Source organism: Elephantulus edwardii, unplaced genomic scaffold (assembly GCF_000299155.1).
Source record: "Elephantulus edwardii isolate Elephantulus edwardi_28Jun2011 unplaced genomic scaffold, EleEdw1.0 scaffold00194, whole genome shotgun sequence".
NCBI lineage: Eukaryota > Metazoa > Chordata > Mammalia > Macroscelidea > Macroscelididae > Elephantulus > Elephantulus edwardii.
In genome coordinates this window covers 69,420-91,349 of record NW_006399944.1, presented here as the reverse complement: position 1 = coordinate 91,349, position 21,930 = coordinate 69,420, and the positions used below count along the sequence as shown (strand labels likewise).

The window sequence follows — 21,930 nt, the reverse complement described above, 5'->3', positions numbered from 1 at the left end:
AAACTGAAGCTGTGAACAATCTCAATCTCTTCACCATCCATCCTGATGCTACCAATTGGTCCAGTGGTGAGAATCTTTGTCTTCTTGACATTGAGCCTCCGTCCATACTGAAGGCTGCAGTCCTTGACCCTCTGCAGCAAGTGCATGAGGTCCTCCTCATTTTCAGCAAGCAGGGTTGTGTCATCTGCATAATGCAGATTGTTAATAGATCTTTCACCAATCCTGATGCCACACTTCTCCTTATAGAGCCCAGCCTCTCAGAAATATGCTCTGCATAACTTTATATTTCATTTAATAAGCACTGGTTAAACTCTCACTGCATCCTCCATTAAAATAACCTGGGCATTTCAGGGGTCACCAAAAGTGACATGAATGAACCAAGGCACACCAGGTGCCATTAGTCCATTTCATAGGAAGCCCAAATGGTTGTAAAAGAGCAAAGAGCTAGAGTAACAGTACACAGGAGGGTGTTCCAAGTAGAGAAGACAGCCTATGGGAAGGCTCTGGATTAAGAGCCGAGAGCCTGGGAAAGTGAACGTGTACAGTACGCCTGAAGCACTGTGGTCAAGGACAAAAGTGGCACTTGTCAAGGCTGAGAAGGGGCCAGAGTTCTTATCTGGTAAAAGTTTCTCCCTTTTTAAGTACCCAAATTTTCCTAAAAGAATTAGTCTTCCCCACACATATACTAAAAGCAATATGAAATGGGCCAAATTCACAAATCAGATTAGAAATTCCATAAATCTTGTGTTTCTTCTTCCACGACTCTCTTTCAACTCTCTACCACCCTCTCTCCTCTGGCACTTATTCTGTTCATTTTTCATTAAATAACTGATCTGAGTCTAAAAACTGTCCTCACTGTTGTAATCTAGAAAATGAGTGCTAGAAAAGCTATTCTTGGGTTCTGACTTGACAGCACAAAGCAACAAAAATGGTTTGGAAAATAAAGAACCACTCCCAATAATAAAAAAAAAAAAGCTATTCTTCATGGTTAATGTGACAATGGTAACAAAAAGTGGGTCACATATCAGTAATACAGAGGTTTACAACTAAGGACAGTGAGTGGTCCTCTCACCACCATGACCCAGAGGAGATCTGCCAATGTCTAAAGACATCTGTGGTTGTCACAATGAGGGAAGAAGGAGTGGATGTTACTACCTGATATCAATAAGTGATGCAAGAGATGTTTCTAAATCCCCTACAATGCACAGACCATTTTCCCACAACAAAAAAATTATCTAGACCAAAACATTGATATGAGAAGTCTTGTTCTAATCAAATTCATCTTGAAAGCTTTTTTATTTGTGAATTATACTAATCTTAGTACATTTAAAAGAACAAGTTAATGCACCTTCTCTATTAGTTCTCAAAACTGCACAGGTTGGCAGCAAATAAAGGAAGTAGGTGGAGAAGTTAGAGAGAAAAAAGGATGGAGAACCAGAAGACTGATGTGGCAATCTTGGGGCATCATTTAGGAAAGACAAAGTACAATAAGGGTTTGTTGAGACATGGTAGTTAATTACATGCATAGTCAATTATAATTGATGTTATAAAACTAACTGTATATGAATGATTTGTGAACTTACACTTAATTTTTTTAAAAATGGAAAGATTAAAAATAAGTCAATATTTAATTAGGGGGGAAAGAAAAAACAAAGTCACTGTTTATTAAAGCAAAGGCAACTAAAATATGTTAGCCCAGTTACTCTAGAGTCATCACTCTGAAACATAAAACTTGCAAAATACTAATTATATTTCCATTACTTAGTTTTAAAATAGGGATCTCTGGTGGCCTAGTGGCAAGAAGCTGAGCTGCTATCTGGGAGGTAAGCAGTTCGAGGCCTCTAGCTACTCTGCAGGAGAAGGATGGGCAATCTCTTCCCAGGAGATTAACTGCCTCTGAAAACCCACCAGAGGGTTGGCTATGGGTTGTTTCCAACTCAACAGTACCCAACAACAACAACAACAGTTTTAAAATATATGATGCATGCAATATACATTTATTAATTTTTTAATCCATTTAATAAATTTTATATTAAAATGCCAAAACATTATATTACAGAAAAGGGAATGATTGAAACTTGAATATGTCATAGTGAGGTTTGTCTTACTATATCCTGAAGTAAATTTAAAATTACTTAGATTATCTTGATGTTCATATTTTATTCCTTTTTTTGGTATTTTATTCATTTTTTCTGTGTTGCTGAATAGATAGCTTTGTACATATCTCTTCATTTGAAGTATTTAAATCAGATTAGCATTATTTTTTGTAAAAGAATGATACTCACATTCACTTGCACTTCAATGGACCAGTCACCAAGTATTGGATGGGAAGATAACTGAAAAGTTTTGGAAACAACTCCGAGATTATTCTGTTCTGACAGCCACTGTTGGACCAAATTTGATTTGGGGTCCTGAAATGAAAACCATGTACATTAATGATATAAATGTTGCCCGTGAGCATACCTATCCTATTCTGTTATTAATGGTTGATAACTTAAACACTTCTGGGTACCTCTAGAACTTTACCCAAAATATGACACAAAGATCATTTTTTAGAAATGTTGACATTATACTACCGAAGAAGAGAAATTCTAATTTTCTCATATTCCACTCCACCTTACAATTCATAGTATCCTATTTCCTAATGAATGAAACATTACAACATGTATATCCCTAAACTTGTGCTGTTTTGAGACTCCACTACAATGATAACAAAGCAAGCAAACAAAAATCCACTGCCATCGAGTAGATTGCAACTCTTAGCAACCCTCCAAAAAGTTCCATGGGTATTAAATCTATATGAGAGACAACTGCCCAACTTTTCCCCACAGAGCAGTGAATAGATCAAACTACTGGTCTTTTGGTTTTGATACACGTTATAACCTAGGAAAGTTCCTTTCTGCCTAATATTGTAGTAATATTATGTGATCAAGCTCAGGATTCAAATCTATGGAAAAGATCCTCACCATTCTCCTACAAAGCAGCAAGTGGATTTGAACCACTGACCTTGTCACTACCAGCCCAACACCTAACACACCACACCACCAGGGCTCCATGATAACAGGAAAACAGGCTCTGTTTGTTTACTAATGGCTACTATGTGTCAGGAACTTTGCATTATCCTTAGAGTAAGGATTACAATTCTCCTTAAAGGTAGGTTTATTCTCCTCTAAGAGGTGGGAAAACTGAGACCTGGAGAGTCAGGTAAATACTCAGTAACTCTAAGTGACATTGTCCAATATTATCCAGTTACTGTTTTGTGACAGCCCTGTTCTGAACTCAGCCCTATCCTGAGCCAGTCTGTCTCTGACACATCAAATTCCATTACCCCAGTTATTATGTCAGTCCATCTCATCCAGGGTCTTCCTCTCCTGCACTGTCCCTCCACCCTTCTAAGGATGATGTCCTTCTCCAAGGACCGGTCCCTTCTGGATACATGCCCAAAGTATGAGACAGAGTCTCAAAATCCTTGCCTCAGGAGTATCCTGGGTTCACCCTCTCAGGATAGATCTGTTTGTTCTCCTCTAGGTCCATGGTATGTTCAAAACTCTTCTCCGGCACCACAACTCAAAGGCATCAATGTCTCTTCTGTCATCCCAGCTCTCTGATGCACACCATGTAACTGGTAAAGACCATGGCCTAAAGCGGAAACACTTTAGTCTCCAGACTGACACAGTTCCTCTTTAGCACTTTGGGTAGGTCCCTGAGAGCAGATTTCCCCAGTGCAATTCATTCTTTTATTTCTTGACTGCTGGTGCCAGGAGTGTTGATTGTGGATCCCAGCAAGCTGAGACTGTTAACAACCTTAATCTCTTCTCCATCTATATCATGGCTCTGTCAATATTAATCTGAGCCATCAAATCAATTCTGACCTGGTGACCCTTCAACAGGATTCTGAGACGGTAAATCTTTATGAGAGGAGATTGCCCATCATTCTCCCAAAAAGCAGATGATAGATTCAAACCATTGACCTTTTGTTTAATGGTCCTACTTATTACACATCACGTCAGCTTAGTTCCTTTTTTCCTTGTATTATGGCAATAATGATCAAATTCCGGATGCAAACCTACATCTGGATTTTAATTCAATAAAAATATATCTGAAAAAAATATTTTATCAAAGTGTCACAAAAAATATTTCCATCTTTTTAGAGTCTCCAAACAGTTATCCTACCATGGAACAACCATCTAAGTCAAATCCACAGTCACCCCACACTTCTTTCTCACAGTCCAACTCAGTCAACTTTCTCTTTAATATCTCTCAGTTTGTCTCCTTATTTGCATCTTCATAGCCAATACCTCCTTTTTTTCTTAATGAAAATAAGCTTTATTACCGCAAGTAATAAATACATACAACACTGTGCATCATTTTCTTACCCTCATGGTGTGTGAACAACAGTAACACACAACTGAGATCGCCAAGACCATCTCTGTGTGAATTTTTTTTTTGTGGGGTGGGTGGGCTTTGATGCATTTAGTCAGATGTTCTTTGTAGTTATAACGTGTGTGTGTGTGTAAACTTTAAAGCACTCTAAATCATGCAAATCTTTAAGCAAGAGTTTTGTTGAGCAGAATCTATGTATGCTGGATGGCCACCTGAGGGGTCAGATACTAAGAAGGGGCACTGTCAGTATTCATGGAAAAAACCAAGATCTTGAAGGTTGCTATTAGCTTATGGGGCAGAGGGGGGAGCACAAGGACAGTCTCAATGACATTACTGTCAGCGAGAGAGAAGAGGAAGATGAAACACAGAATCTACAGTTTGCCACAAAACTGGTAACTTTCCTCACTGTAAATCAAGACTTGAGAAAGGAGAACAAAACCTGAGTAATGCCTATTTACTGAAAAGGCAGATCCTACCCAAACGCAAACTCTCCCACCTTTAGGGACAGGAGGTTCAAAGCCCATGAACAAGAGAAGGGAAATGGGAAAAAAAAAATAAAAAGGGATCACTTTGAAAACAAAGAAAATAGGGGAGATGAGTGAGCATTTCTCATCCTGGGAAGAGATGGACAATCCCAAAGCCCGGTGAGGCAATAGGATCTGCCTTTGCATTCAGTCTCGGCCAAGCACTCCCAGACCAAACCCCTGGCATGATGATGCCTCGCTTCAGCTGCTCCGTGGCGCTTTTTCTCCCCAGGGTTGGTGGGCCTGATCTCCTTGCCCAGCTCCTCAATGATGACCAGCAGCTCCGCATACTTGCTCTGTGGCACCTGGCTGTTGTTCCCAGTGCCTTGTGTTTACCCGAGGGATGGTGGCCCATAGTCACTCAGCTGTTGGTAGTAACTGGGAGGATGTGGCCATGCTGGTGAAAGGATAGTGGACACTTCCACCTGCGCTGAGAGTGGCGGAGGGCTTGTGCCTACCTCCTCTTTTTTTAACTATGGCAACTAATCACCTTCCTCCCTCTGCCAACAGTGTTATCCATCTAAAACACAAATCTGAGGATGAGGTAATGTAGCTGAAATACTTGGCTCAGTATCTGTTCCATAACAAGCTGTTAACAACACTGATTATAATAATTACAGGCAGCACTTGTGGAATAGTGTTTAACATATCAGACTGCTAACCAAAAGTTCGGCAGTTCAAAATCCTAGGAGTCTGCCAGTTGTGGTGTGCTTATTCTTGAGCCTATGATGATTTCCAAGGGAGAAAGGTAGGCAGTCCCCTTCCATGAAGATTCACAGCCTCAGAAATCTGATGGAGGGTCACCATGAACTGACAGCCGTGGGTGTGGTTTTAGGGATATGAACATTACAGTAGGCTACCTACTACCATAAGTCCTGCTACCCCAAGTCTTGTTACTCAGTGTAGGAAGCACGCTCTTATCCTAGTCCCACAGGTGTTGATAATTTGCAAGATCATGTTTCTACAGTTAAGGCTGGTGAAGACTAGAGGGGGCTTAACAAAATGGCTAAAAAAACCAACTTACTTATAGGCTAACACTGCAAAAAGATAAAAAAGAAAATAAATAATTCCCAGTGTTACTGTCATGTTAACCTAAAAGTTGGCCTTTGTTTAGCCATTAGTTAGCTGCTCTGGTCTCTAGCTAACTTAACTGCAGACTTATGGTGGTCTTGCAAATCAGCACAGTCTCACTAATGATCAACAGCTGAAGCAGCTGAGGTTCTTCTCTTTCAACTCGCTGACTCTCTGCTTCTCTCTTCTGTTCTACTTTTTTGTCCTTCAAGCATGTTAGACACTTCTACCATTTCAGTCTTAATATTCTGGATTGCACTTTGATGCATTTCTGTTATTTCCAGTACCATGTTGGCTCTGTGTCTCTGAAGTGTTTGCTTTCTTAGTGGTTTTCATTGTTTCTTCCATCATTTGCAGTCTTTTTACCATGTTCAAATAACTCTTCATCAACATATATTTTCTGGTTTTCTACCCCTTTTATTCCCTTTATTTGTGGCTTCCATTGTTTCTTCCATCATTTGTAAGAATGATTTAATGGAAAACAATGTGAATGAAGAATACTGTGAAACACAATGTATATAAACTTCGTAAGCAAACCAATTTTTTAAAAATGTAAAATAGAATGCATATGAATGATTATATGAAACGCAATGTATATGAATGAAATATAATATTAAGGATTTATTATATGAAAACCAATTTTAAAAACTGAATTTATTTTTTTTTAACCAGCTGAAACAACACTATAAAGAGTACTTCTCACACTGGGCAAGAAAGACTTGAAGCAAGACTCGGGGTGAGCAAGGCTTATGGTGGCAAGACCCTGGTGAGAGCCTGGTGGTGGAGAGACTGTGGCAATGCTGTGGAGAAATGGTGGCAAGGTGTGACCTGAGGCTCCTTGCATTTGTGCTGGCCACAGTTAATGTATATTGCTGTTCTTTTCTTTGATGATGGAAGGAAAAGATACTAACTGAACTGAAATTGGCAGCTGGATTAATTGAGAAGTTGTGTCCTGGAAATATTGGGCTAAAATGTGGACTTACTTTGGGTGATATTTCTTGCCTCCCCCACTCTCCAACTTCTTTCCCTAATGAACCCCATTGCTGGTACCATAACTGTGAATCAACAATGAATAAATGAGCTTCTTGTGGCTGGTAGGGCTCTACAGGCACCAGGAGGCTGGGCTACAGGCTCCTGATCTGCTTTCTGCTCTGCAGAGGGGAGGGGCTGTGTTATTCTCACTCTTCTCTGGCCCTTTCAGGAAGATACTCATGGTCCTCTGCAGCTTTGTCCTGTTTCCCCCTTTTGAGACACACAATCCATTGCTGTTGTGTTTTTTTATTATTATGATGATGATGATGATTTTTTAATTTTTTAATTTTTATTATTTTTGTGTGCGTGTACCGTCAAATCAGATCTGACTGATACAGGAGGAGATTGCCCCTCCTTCCCTGGCAGAGCATCTGGTGGATTCGAACTGTGAACCTCTGGGATTGTAGTTGCAGCTTCTTGCCACTAGGCTACCAGAGCTCCCCGATGATGATGAATTTAACAAACATTGCTTGCTTTTTTTTTTAACATGCATTCATCCACAGATGGTATTATACTGTCAAGGATGAAAAAAGTCTAAAGTCTTTGATGATATGGCACTTGGGGGACCTGAAGGATTAAAATAATCTTTCTGTGTTTCTTAGCAGCGTAAGAGAGGAAGACCCTTAACAAGATGAATTGACACAGTGACTGTAACAACGAACTCAAGTGTGTTAGAGATTATGAAGATGACACAAGATAGAACAAGGTTCAGAGCTGCTGTTCATAAAGTCGCTATGAGTCATCATAGTTGACACCATCTTACCCTAGGCCCAACTACCACCAGCCAGAAAGACAAAGAGCATATCAAAAGACCACAAGTCATTACAAATCACTCTGAAATCTGAATGGGTCACAGAGCAGCATTTGAATATGGTTGTCTCTGCTGAGACTGAATGTGACAGGACAGTCACAATCAATTTTAATAGTTCCCCTGTCACAATCCAACATGTGGGTCCAGAAGATGCTTGAATAATGGCTCTAGCTCTGGTGGCCAACTGGGTAGGATGGCATGCTGCCAACTCAAGAGTGCAGAGTTCGAATCAGCCAGCTGCTCCCAGGCAATTTATAGCCTCTGAAAACCTACTGGAAGGTCAACTATGAGCTGGTTCCAACTTGATGGGAGTGAGTTGAGCTGGACTATCCTCGAAGATGCTCCTGGGTGGCTGGAGATCTCTATCAGGTGTCTCAGCATAGCACAGAACCTGTGAACACTATTAGACTGTCTTTAAGTAAATTTTCTAACTAGACTGGACTGTAAGGAGTATTTGTCAGGAATTCTGGATTTTGTAAGAAATGTCTACTCGTCAAGTAGATTCTGAAAAGCCAAATCACCTCAACAAGGCAAAGCCTGGGGTTCTGCACATGCTATTGCTGCTCTAGTCTGAAAGGATGAGGGCACAGTCACAGGCTATCACCAGAGGCCAGCTACCTCTCTGTTCTCACTCAAGACTGCTCATCGCTACCAGGAATGATTTCATAAAGACAGGGCAGGGGAGAAGCCAGTCCATTATCTGCTATCACAGTGTCAGAGACACTTAAATTTCCACAGTGTTCAACCAGACTGGCTGCAGAAGGGCAGAATCAGTGCAGAGCAGGCCATGATTTCCACGGCTGAAAGGCCTCTGAAATCCCTTTCCTAAGGTTAGTTATTAGAGCACATAAACTTAGTAATACTCAATGATATCCTCAAGAAACAATGAACATCGGTGAATATAAAGGTCACTATTTCAGCTACATTTCACAGTAATCCTTGACTGGGCAGGATGATTCTCAAAAGCAAGCTGCCAACGGAGCTCTGGTGGCCTGGTGGCAAGAAGCTGTGCTGCAATCCCAAAAGCGCACGGTTCGAATCCACTAGATGCTCCTGGAGAAGGAGCAATCTCCTCCTGTGCCAGTCGGATCTGATAGGATTGTACACAACATTAAAAAAAAAGCAAGCTAACTCTCAGATGCACTTCTCCAAATTAGCCTGCAGGTGGTGCTATTCTCGGACAAACATTTTTCCTGTTATGGACACTTGCTACCAAAAACAAATTAAAAATAAACCCACTACCGTCTAGTCAATTCCAACTCATAATGAGCCTCTACCAGGTTTCTAAGGCTGCAAATCTTCACAAGAGTGCCTCACCTTCACACTTGGAGCTCCCACTGGATTCGAACTGTTGATCTATCTATTAGCAGACCTGCACATAGCATAACAAGCATTAGGTTAAGTTTCCCTTCTTTCTGAGAAGTTTTAAAGAAATTAGATATTCCATACTGAAAGATGTAGCAGTCTGGTGAAGTGTTTTCAGATGGAGAAGAACACACATCAGTGCGAGTTCCACGGCAGGAAGAAATTAACTTGAGAACAAGGTCACTGCCAAGCCTCGTGGCCCAGGTTCAGAGAGCACAGGATGACTATCCACATTCACTGTTCTCTAACACTGGGTTTCTGGTGACCAGAGTAAACTCTCCTCTCCTGGCCATAAGGATAGTGTCTCTGAGCACTTCAGGTAAAAGTTGGCTATGGCCAACTAAGTCTAAAATTGGAGAGAAGAGCCCAGTGAATGTGGAAACCAAATGTTTTGAAGATGGAAAATGAAGCAGAGACACAAAACTGAGGAAGATGCAAAGCAGGTGTCCAGCAACAACAGGGTTTGTTTGCAGTGGCTCTGACAGCAACCTGAAGGGAACTCTAGTGGGATAGCTCACAGGGAGCTATGCTGCTCTCTCAAAAGCAACGCCCCTCTGGTGCTTCCGATCCACCCCTGGCTCCTCAGGAGAAGAAAGATGGGCAACTTCCAATCATGAGACTTATAGAGTCCAAAAAACACACTGGAGAATTTGCTATGAGTTGGTTTCAACTTGCCAGCAATGGGTTGGTTTCATTTGGCTTTAGCTGGAGATATATATATATATATATGTTATTTTTTTAACTGTACAACAGAATGAAGCCCTGCCTGGTTCTGCCTCCCAATCTCTGCTGTACTTAAACCTATTGTCACAGTCACTGTGGCAATCTATCTCACTGACGGTGCTCTGCTTTTTGGCTGTCACTCTGAGCATGTGATCCTTCTCCAAGGGCAATCCCTCCTGATAATATGCCCAATGCATGTGAGAAAAATCTCCCCATGCTTGCTTCTAAGAACACTCTTCTTGTTGTTCTTGTTCTTGCTGCTGTGTACCATCGACTCAGAACTGACCCACAGGCAGGTTTTCAGAGGCAGTTAATCGCAATTGGAGACTGCTCAACTTTCTCCCGTGCAGCAGCTGGTGGATTTGCACTGCATGCCTTTGGGATTGCAGCGCAGCTTCTTGCCACTAGGCCACCAGAGCTCCCTCAGTTTTGAGTCAGTGCCTAGAACCAGCAATTTATCCACTGGGGATTCTTACTTCCCTGAGGCAGAAGGAGGCAAACTAGCAAAAAAGGGCAGATGTTTACTTCTAAAGTCTCTGGTCTATGCCCAATATTTGGCATATAGAAAATGCTAAACCAATGTGGGTAAAGGATGAAGGATAGCATGAAAAGAGTCAGTTCAATGCTGCACCAATAGCATCATGAATTTAAAACCTCTTCAAGTTTGAATTGACTCGGTGACAGCAGTCAGTGGGTTGTTCAGCATGTCAATTGCTTTAAAAACATTTCATTACATAGGAAGATCAGAAAAGAACACAACTGCATACTTTTGTGACTTCTAGTCCAAATAATACTAGCCCCATTCAAGGAATACACATTGAGCATCAGGCTAACCAATGAGGTGTTCACTATAAACAACTTTGTTTAAAGTTATATGTGTATGCTTATTTGGCTAGTTTTCTTTTTAGTTTCTAACAACAAAGAATCTAAAAATCATAGGAATATGTAGAACTAAAAATGTGTAAATTTACCATCCACACTCTATAAGGACATTTAGATTGCCCGCCCTCCCTTAACTAAGGAAGTTGGCCAGACTCATGACTTTCCGTTTTCAAAGCCAACTAACCTCAGAGAAATGGGATGGAATGGTCATCTTTGTTCTAGAAGTGTCCTTGGTTAGAATAGAAAAAACCACACCCAAGCAGGTCTCAGTTGTCTTCAACTGGAGTTCTATTAGGAAAATCTTGGACATTCCAACTTCATCTATTGTCTTCAATGTTATATGAAGATGAGCAAATCTACAAAGTCTCTATCACATGTGTTTTATATTTACATGTGTTTTTAAAAGCTTCTTAAATGGCATTAATACATGTATCTCGATCACTCAGAAAGTTAATGTGAAATATAATCCAAGAAAATCCACCACGTTTTTAAACATTAATTTGCATGTGAAAGTAAGGAGACCATGTCCAGCACTCTTAAGAAGTAGGAGAAGTTCATTTTGCTCCTTCTCTGTTTTTCACTTAATTTAACAAGTAAAAGACTTTAGTTGAACTCCATTGTAAGATCTATTAGTGAAAATTGTCAGGTCAAAGGAAAACTGTACAGCTTAAAGAGAAAATTAACAAGTACACCTTTTTTTTAAACAAAAATCCTTTAAAGGTTTTAAATCTATCCAGAAATCCATCTCAGTATTGAGATTTCTCTGTCTCTTCCTCTAAGTCTGTTCTCTCTCATGCAATAGCATGATGATAAAATAATAAAGTAAAATTATAATGTTGTTGTTTGTTGTTGTTATGTGCCGTCAAGTCGCCTGTGACTCATAGCGACCCTATGTACAACAACCCTAAGCTCTGCTCTGTCCTGTGCCAATCGCACTGTCTCCGACACCCCCATCCCAATTATCCCAGTCACTGAATCAATCCACCTCATAGAGGGCCTTCCTCTCCTGCGCCGTCCCTCCACCCTCCCAAGTAGGATGTCCCTCTCCAAGGACCGGTCTCTCCTCACAACATGTCCAAAGTATGTTAGACGGAGCCTCAGAATCCTTGCCTCCAAGGAGCCACCTGGTTTAACCCTTTCCAGGACAAATCTGTTTGTTTTCCTAGCAGTCCATGGTATTCTCAATACTCTTCTCCAGCACCAGAGCTCAAAGGCATCAATTCTCCTTCTATTCTCCCTGGTCATTGTCCAACTCTCTGATGCATAACAAATGATTGCGAAGACCATGGCCTGTATCAGACGCACCTTAGTCTCCAGAGAGACACCACTGCTCTTCGGTACTTTGGAGAGGTCCCTAACAGCAGACTTTCCCATTGCAGAGCGCCTTTTAATTTCCTGGCTGCTGGTGCCAAGACTGTTGACTATGGAGCCAAGCAAACTAAAGCTGTGTACAATCTCAATCTCTTCACCATCCATCCTGATGCTGCCAATTGGTCCAGTGGTGAGAATCTTTGTCTTCTTGACATTGAGCCTCAATCCATATTGTAGGCTGCAGTCCTTGATGCTCTGCATCAGGCGCTTCAGGTCCTCTTCAGTTTCAGCAAGCAGAGTTGTGTCATCCGCATAACGCAGATTGTTGATAAATCGTCCACCAATCTTGGAACCCACATTTCTCCTCATAGAACCCAGCCTCCCGGATAATCTGTCCTGCATATAGGTTGAAAAGGTATGGAGATAGGATGCATCCCTGGCATAAGCCCTTCCCAATTTTGAACCATGCAGTGTTCCCTTGCTCTGTTCTGACAACTGCCTCGTGGTCCAAGTATAAGTTTCGCATTAGAACGATCAAGTGTTCTGGGATTCCCATTCTTCTCAGAGGCAACCTGCTATGTCTGTAAAAGAAAGCAGCAAGCACTCCTCACATACACACACCTGCCCCTTTAACTCATTTTATTTTCTTCTTATTATATCTTGTGTGTGTATGTGTGTGTCCATATTTGTGTATTTATTTAGTGTTTATCTTGCCTCACTTCCCATGCACTAAAATACAAGTTTGATGTGAACAGAGATTTAATTTGTTCTGTTCACATGCATCTTCAGTGTCTGGATTACAGAAATTCAGGAAATACATTTTAATTCATTAATTAATATTTCAGATCCGGGACTCATGCAGATCAACTCTGGAGTCGAAGTTCTTAACCACCTCCCTTCCTAGACAGAGGATTCCAGGGTGAGGGTGAGGGGAGCTTAATTTAGGTGAGTTCTGAGATAATCCAGAGGCAACAGCACAGGCGAGTATCTACAAAGACCCCTGTAACATGGCTTGAACGCTAATTGTTTCATTTCTGTCTCAAACTTACCTTAATTTGGATACTAAGAGAGGTTTTGTAAGGTTTGAAATCTGAGAAGAGTGTAATAACACGAAACTTCACTTCTTGCTTCGGCTTGTACAGAGGCTTATCTGTTTGAATGAAGACAGACACCCTCTTGGTCTCAAATGACAGGAGTGTGCTGTTAGAGAATAAGACCGCATTCTCATGATGGCCTGTTACACGGAGCTCAAAGGTCCCATCTGTGGTGTCCAGAGGTAGCTGGGAGAGAGAAAAAAAGAGATCAGATACTAAAATATCATTATTTCACCCAAAAGTTGCTGTAATTACAAGTTAGACTAGAAAACTTGAATACAAAGTATTATAAAAAGTACATACAATGTTGAAAATTATGTTACTATTTCTAAGTAATTCCTAAATTTAACCATTTCCCCCCCCTCATTTTAGATCTTAGAGATTGTTCTCTGCCTAAATCTCCATGTTTCTGGAACACAGAAATGTGTGTGTGTGTGTGTGTGTGTGTGTGTGTGTGTGTGTGTCCCTCATATTCTCTCTCTTTCTCTCTCTCCCTCATTCATTCTCTCTCATCCATTATCTCGCTCCACTCATTCTCTCATATTCTCTCTCTCCCTCATTCATTCTTTCTCTCACCCTCATTCATTCTCTCTCTCCCTCATTCATTCTCTCTCTCTTCCTCATTTATTCTCTCTCTCTTCCTCATTCATTCTCTCTCTCCCTCATTCATTCTCTCTCTCTCCCTCATTCATTCTCTCTCTCCCTCACTTATTCTCTCTCTTTCCCTCATTCATTCTCCCTCTCCCCCTCACGCATTCTCTCATATTCTCTCTCCCTCATTTATTCTCTCTCTCCCTCATTCATTCTCTCTCTGTCCCCCCTCATTCTTTCTCTCCCTCATTCTCCCTCATTCTCTCTCTCTCCCTCTCCCTCTCCCTGCAGCAGTCACCATACCATTTTCCATTCCAAGTGAAAATTCTTCTACAATTAACATCCGCCATGAGACAGCATATAAACGAAGCATTGACAGACTAGTGGAATCCCAAAGGCTAAGCACTTAGACTACCTCCAAACTTAGAATTCAACCTACTCTCAGAGACCACCTTACATTCATTCAAGCAGCAGACAGATACAGATGTGTAAAGCAAACAACAACACCTAGAATGACTGTGCTTCTTGGGATATTTAACTGTAAGGGACTCAAAGAAAGCATTATCTAAAAGCAAAATTCTAAAGGCAAGAAGGGGCAGGAAATCTGAGCAAATGTAAACAGGAAACACAGGCTATAAGAAGGGAGAACACTGGCATATTGAAAGAACTGTAACCAAAGAATTGTAACCCATTTTATCATGAAATAATCTCTACATTAAATTGTTGAACAACAAACTAATTTGCTCTGTAAACTTTCACCTAAACCACAACAAAATGTTTCCAAAAAATCTGGTGTGAGTGCTGTATTCCTTTTAGAACAATCTATACAAGATCAAATTGAAAACAATAACTCAAAAGATTAAATAGGAACCTTAGAGGAAAGTGATTTTGTTTTAATGAGGGAAGAACAGCACAGAAAAGGTAAGAATGGTTGTGCAGCTGAAAGAATACAATTAATAGCACTAAATAGTACATGTAGAAACTATTTGGGTTAAAAAAACCCACTCAGCTTCACCTGGATATATTTATGATGAGAAAGAAATTTTTTCTAACACATTTTGTACTAAAAAAAACCTATCTTTATATATTATCGATTATGTTTTTATTTGTTATTTAAAGTTTACTTTAGTGTATCAAATGTGGAAACAATGTACAAATCAGATATTAAAAACTAATTCTAATGTTACCTCATGAAATATTCATATTTCAAAGCAAAAAAACCCCCATAGCATCTTAAAAAAATTTAAAAGGCTAAATCTATAAAATCAAAACACAGATACACTTTGGTCTATTTTAACTCCATAAAAATGAAGAACTTCCTGGTTTTTTGCAAAGCATTATAAAGAACCCTTATGATAAAGCCTTTTAAAATTTGTTTTACTGACATGAAGGCGTGAACAAGAGTGAGTCAACAAACATAAACACTATAACACACAACCTTGCATTATCCAAAATAAAGAAAGTTAATTTGCAACCAGATATACAGGTAGACAGCCAAGATGATGAGAAAATCATAGGATGTTAGCATTATTATTTCTTATACTTCAAGGAATGATAATAGTCAAATTGCTAGCTAATGACTGGACAAATGCTGTTTATACTATCGTTATTGCATGAAGTTGGGGCCCTTTTCCTGACCATTATCTCTCCTCCTTTGAATACTCGTGGTTTGTGTGACTGTAGACTCCCTGAAGCATCCAAAACGGTTACTGTGCTTTAAGCTATGATTCATGAACTTAAATCTCTCACTGCTTCCACCCCAATTTTTGCATTACAAAAAAATCCTTTCAATCTTGCTTTGAATGCTCTCCAACAGAGCTATACACACAGGCACTGTTGACCAGCATCGAATGTTCTATTGAAGTTGGCTATGGCTTTCCCTGGTTCATGTATTTTTTATGTCCATTTTCCATTACTGTTGTTATGTGTCAGGAAGTTGGAACCAATGCCTAGCTCATCCTCCAGCAAAGGTTTTCAGAGGCTGTAGAACACAGAAGGGGACTGTTCATCTTTTCCCTAAGGAGAAGCTGGTAGATTTGAACCGGCTGTCTTTGGGTTGGTAATACAACTCCTTACCACTAGGCAGCCAGAGCCCCAACTGTAAGCAGTAAGCAGCCTATTTATGAATAAAAAAAGATACACAGTCATGGAATATATTTTTAGAAGACACTGTTGGGGCACATTATATAGTGTAGAAACTCCCCAAAATGAATATGGTTTCTGAATGTGCCTTCAAGAGGTGATGGGAAAAACCTGTCTCATGAGGTAATGCTGAGCTGACTTAAGCATGTAATAATGTTCCAGGGTCAAAACAATTAGTCATCTATTCTTAGAAAAGTACAGCAAATTGCAACTGGGTGGATGCTGTGGTCTAATCTATTGTGCATTAAACTTTGGCAGCCCCAAAACAAAACAGTGTCATAAAGGCAAAGATTTCCAAATCAGAATAAGAAGCTGGATCAATTCACAAAGAATGTTGAGTAATCAAATTGTATGACCCTCCCAACAAAATAATAACCCCTTTTCACTTCTGCAATAAATTTTTTTTATTATTCATTTTAATGAACATTTACAGAGATTTTGGATTTTCATTCATTCATTGTTGCACTTTTCTTCCATCCCAACCCCCCCACCCCCCTCACTCCCAGTTCACTCTTCTCTTTGAAAAGTAAAATTCCTTCATTGATATACAATCCCGCCCCCACACCGCCACCCTGAGTATACTCCACTCTGCAACCTTATTCCAGACTCTTAAGATAATCATGTTGTTGTTGCTATGTGCGGTCGAGTCGCTTGTGACTCATAGCGACCCTACGTACAACAGCTCTAAACTCCGCTCTGTCCTGTGCCAATCACATTGTCTCTGACACTCCCATCCCAATTATCCCAGTCACTGAATCAATCCACCTCATAGAGGGCCTTCCTCTCCTGCGCTGTCTCTCCACCTTCCCAAGCATGATGTCCTTCTCTAAGGACCGGTCTCTCCTCACAACATGTCCAAAGTATGTTAGACGGAGCCTCAGAATCCTTGCCTCCAAGGAGCCACCTGGTTTAACCCTTTCCAGGACAAATCTGTTTGTTTTCCTAGCAGTCCATGGTATTCTCAATACTCTTCTCCAGCACCACAGCTCAAAGGCATCAATTTTCCTTCTCATAATACCCTATAATATATCACTTCTGCAATAAATTTTATAACATCTTTATATCTAATTTCACCTCCAGCATATTCCTAAGGAATAGAGATGGTATCTTTATGCCCTTTTTCGAGGGCCAGAATTAAAGTGAGTGTAGCAAATTTAAGGACAGGCAGCCAAAACCAAAATCAAGATAAATTATATTGAATACAATATTTTCAAATATCAAAATAAATGGATTAAATTAATTATGAACAAAGTATCAAACTTTCTGGTAATGACGAGGTCAGTATCATCACTAGGTCTTTTTACCTTAGGCTCCAAATGAAAGAAATTAATATGAATTATATGCTCAAGATTGTAGGGCTCACCAAGACAGACCTGAGGCCATGCAAAGAGTTCAGGGCAGATTCCCTCAGGGATATCCTTGATTTTACAAGATGAAAATCCCTACTATGAGCCCGGAGACCTTGGGTGATGGAAATAATGAAGTGTTCAGCTACCAGCTAGAAAGGAGGATAGTTTGAATTTACACAGAGGCAGCCAGGAAATCATCTTCAGAAATGTCAGAGCATCGGAAACCCTATGGAGCAGTTCTGCTCTGCCCATCTGGGTGATGTGGGTCTGAATATGTTCAACTAAAACCAGCAAAAAAAGTTGTGCTGTAATCTAAAAGTCACTTGGTTTGAATCCACCAGCTGCTCCACGGAAGAAGGATGGGCAAACTCCTCCTGAGTAATTTACTGCCTCTAAAAACCCACTGGAGCGTTAGCCATGAGTCAGTACACAACAACAGCAACCTGAAATTTAATCTCAAACTGAACTCAACCAAAAATGTAAACTGACCTAAAAACCAACAAAAGTCTAATTTATTTAGTTCATTGATGCAATTTCTCTTTCTGAAACAAAAAAAAACAAACAAACCTTAAAATAGATACTTACAGATGGAAGAACAAGTATCCTAAAAGTGCCTGTAACAAAAACAGAGAAAATGGAATTGTTATCATCTTAACACAAGACTCTATTAATGCTCTTTAGACAGAGATGAATTTGTAAACTTATTTGGTCAAACCAAAATAACTCCAGCAAGGTCCAGAACACCCAAGGGATTATTAAATATCCATGCATCACAGAATTATGGGAATCTGAAAGGGATTAAAAGGAGATGCACCAGTGAAAACACACACAAAAAATCATTAAATTCTACTTTTTTTCATTGTCTGTTATGTTTTGTGTTTTAATAATTTCTGTTGTCATAGCTGCTGTTTTGAAGCTATGCACTGCAGACAGTGGACGGAGGAACTCTGAGATTTATTGCTTGTGGTCTCATACCCACATGATAGAGGAAGAAATGGAATGGATTAGTCACATCAGGGGTGGACTGGGAATCAGAACTGACCGATTAGTATCAGGGTGATGCAGACTCTTTTTCATATAACATTTCTAAACATTGGACTGCTAATTTAATGCATGCCAATTTCTCATCACATCCATTTCTATTTCAAAGGGAGGAAATTTCCATCTAAGCAGTATGATTCAGAGGTAGTGACAGGGTCTTGTTCATTTATTAAGGAATCCTCATGGAATCAAGAATGTTTGGGGTCCTAGATGCTAAATGAACACACACACACACACACACACACACACACACACACAATATTACCACGAGACAATCTTTAAACTCTACACCAAAAGTGTCCTCCGAAGTCTTCTGACAATCAGTGGTACAGTAGATAAAGTGCTGTGTTGCCAACTAAAAGGCCAAGTGTCGCCAGCAACTGACAGCCATCATGACTCAGAATTGACTCAACAGCAAAGAGTTTTAGTTTTGTGTAAAAAATGTCTGCTTTGAGTATCATGATTTTTTTTTAATTCATAATAACATTTTTCTCTTATTGTGATTTAAGCGAAAGTTTACAAAGTACACTGTGGCAATCATTTTGTTTCATGTCATTAACAACATCCATTGGTTCCATATCGTCTTTGTTATCACTCACCTTAATAAGTGTTCATAATAAATTCATTCATTTTCTGCTTCTCTTTTCTCTTCCCTGGTAACCACACTAGAATGATTCTCTAGTGTGTACACTTTTCAATGACTCTCTGTGTGTAAATTTCTCTTTAGCCTTGTATAACAGCAGTATTTTAAGAACTATTCAAGTGGGATCAGATGGACAATTGCTGTTGTTGTTATGCACCATCATGTCACTTGCGACTCATAGCGACCCCCTGTACAACAGCCCTAAACCCTGATCTGTCCTGTGCCAATCTCACTGTCTCTGACTCACCCACCCGTTACCCCAGTCACAGAATAAATCCAACTCACAGAGGGTCTTTCCCACCTGCGCTGTCCCTCCACCTTCCCAAGCATGATGTCCTTCTCCAAGGACTGGTCCCTCCTTACAACATGCCCAAAGTATGTCAGATGAAGCCCCAGAATCCTTGCCTACAAGAACCAGCCCAATTTAACCTTCTCCAGAATGAACCTGTTAGTTTTTTTAGCAGTCCATGGTACACTCAACACTCTTCTCCAGCACCACAGCTCAAAGGCATCAATTCTACTTTTATCCTCCCTAGTCATTGTCCAACTCTCTGACACATATAACTGATTACAAAGACCATGGCCTGTATCAGGCACACCTTAGTCTCCAGAGACACACCGTTGCTCTTCAGTACTTTAGAGAGGTCCCTAACAGCAGACTTTCCCATCGCATTATGTCCTTTAATGTCCTGGCTGCTGGTGCCAAGAGTGTCGACCGTGGAGCCGAGCAAACTGAAGTTGTGAACAATCTCAATCTCTTCACCATCCATCCTAATGCTACCAATTGGTCCAGTGGTGAGAATCTTTGTCTTCTTGACACTGAGCCTCAATCCATATTGAAGGCTGAAGTACTTGACCCTCTGGAGCAAGCGCTTCAGGTCCTCCTCAGTTTCAGCAAGCAGGGTTGAATCATCTGCATACAGGTTGAAAAGGTATGGAGATAGGACACATCCCTGGTATACACCCTTCCCAAATTTGAACCATGCAGTGTTTCCTTGCTCTGTTCTGATGACTGCCTCCTGGTCCAAGTATAGGTTTCACATTGTAGATGGACAATAGCAGCTGGAAAGACTAAGTAGGACACTGAAGGGCAATGAGTTTCTGTCAATGGAAAGCACGATTTTGCAAAGGAGAGTGAGAATGGTTGCCCAACTCAAAGAATGTAATCAATTGCACACTTAGGAACTGCAAACTTGGTTTTCTAAAAAAATATAGTTATTATGCTGAGTGAAATATTTCAATCACAAAAGGACAAATACTGCATAATGCCACTGTTGTAGAATGGTACTGACATCAGGGTTGTGGGGAGATTGAAAAAAGATGGATAAATTATGTATACTGCATTGAAACAGATGAGGGAGACAACAGTTTAAAAGCAATATGTTGTTGTTGTTGCTGTTACGTGGAATCGAGTCGCTAGCGACTCATAGCGTCCTTATGTACAACAGCCCTAAACCCTGCTATATCCTATGCCAATCACACTGTCTCCGACACGCCCATCCCAATTACCCCAATCACTGAATCAATCCACCTCATAGAGGGTCTTCCCCTCCTACACTGTCCCTCCACCCTACAAAGCATGATGTCCCTCTCCAAGGACCGGTCAGTCCTTACAACATGTCCAAAGTATGTCAGACGTAGCCTCAGAATCCTTGCCTACAAGAACCAGCCTTCTCTAACCCTCTCTAGGATGAATGTTTGTTTTCCTAGCAATCCATGATACACTCAATACTCTTCTCCAGCACCACAGCTCAAAGGCATTAATTCTCCTTCTATCCTCCCTATTCATTGTCCAACTCTCTGATGCATAACAACTGATTGCAAAGACCATGGCCTGTATCAGATGCTCCTTGGTCTCCAGAGAGACACCATTGTTCTTCAGTACTTTAGAGAGGTCCCTAACAGCAGACTTTCCCATCGCAATACGTCTTTTAATTTTCTGGCTGCTGGTTCCAAGAGTGTTGACTGTGGAGCCAAGCAAACAAAAGTTGTGAACAATCTTAATCTCTTCACCATCCATCCTGATGTTACCAACTGGTCCAGTGTTGAGGATTTTTGTCCTCTTGATATTGAGCCTCAATCAATATTGAAGGCTGTAGTCCTTGACCCTCTGCAGCAAGTGCTTCAGGCTTCAGGTCTTCCTCAGTTTCAGCAAGCAGGGTTGTGTCATCTGCATAACACAGATTGTTGATGGATCTTTCGCCAATCCTGATGCCACACTTCTCCTCATAGAGCCCAGCCTCAGTGATAATCTGTTCTGCATATAAGTTGTAAAGGTATGGAGATAGGGGACATCCCTGGCATACACCCTTCCCAATTTTGAACCATACAGTGTGTCCTTGCTTTGTTCTGACGACTGTCCCTTGGTCCAAATATAGGTTTCGCATGAGCACGATCAAGTGTTCTGCGATTCCCATTCTTCTCAGAGTCAACCACAGTTTGTTATGATCCAAACGCCTTTGCATAATCAATGAAACACAGATATACATTCCTCTGGTATTCCCTGCTTTCAGCTAAGATCCACCAATATATGGTTATGACAAGAGTCCAGACTGAAGGTTGCATAGTGGAGTGTACTTGGGGGTGGGGGGGATTGTATATCAATGAAGGAATTTTTCTTTTACTTTTCAAAGAGACGAGTTAATTGAGGGGGGAGGGGTGGGCAGGGAGAAAAATGCAACAATGAATGAACGGAAATCCAAAATCTCCGTAAATGTTGATTAAAATTAATAAAATATAGATATAAATACATTTTTAAGAGACATAAACCTAGATTATACACATGGATTTCACCTGATGGTATGCATAGGAATCAGATTGATTACATCTGTGAAAAAAACCACTGGAGAAGCTCAATATCAGCTGTGAAAACTAGGCCAGGAGCTGATTGTGGAAGAGACCACCAACTACTCATATGCAAGTTCAAGCTGAAGCTGAGGAAAATTAAACCGAATCCACAGGAGCCAAA

The 21,930-nt window shown here is 40.5% G+C and overlaps 1 protein-coding gene across 1 annotated transcript in view; it reads right to left on the bottom strand.

Annotated features, from left to right (window-relative positions):
- Positions 1-21,930, bottom strand: part of CD109 (CD109 molecule) — a 216,558-nt gene that overhangs the window by 160,711 nt on the left and 33,917 nt on the right. Inside the window, exons 3-5 of the mRNA XM_006896965.1 lie at positions 17,864-17,892; positions 13,152-13,382; positions 2,286-2,411 (exon numbers count right to left, since the gene is read on the bottom strand). Of these exons, the coding sequence (XP_006897027.1) occupies positions 2,286-2,411; positions 13,152-13,382; positions 17,864-17,892 (386 nt within the window). The remainder of the gene's footprint in view (positions 1-2,285; positions 2,412-13,151; positions 13,383-17,863; positions 17,893-21,930) is intronic.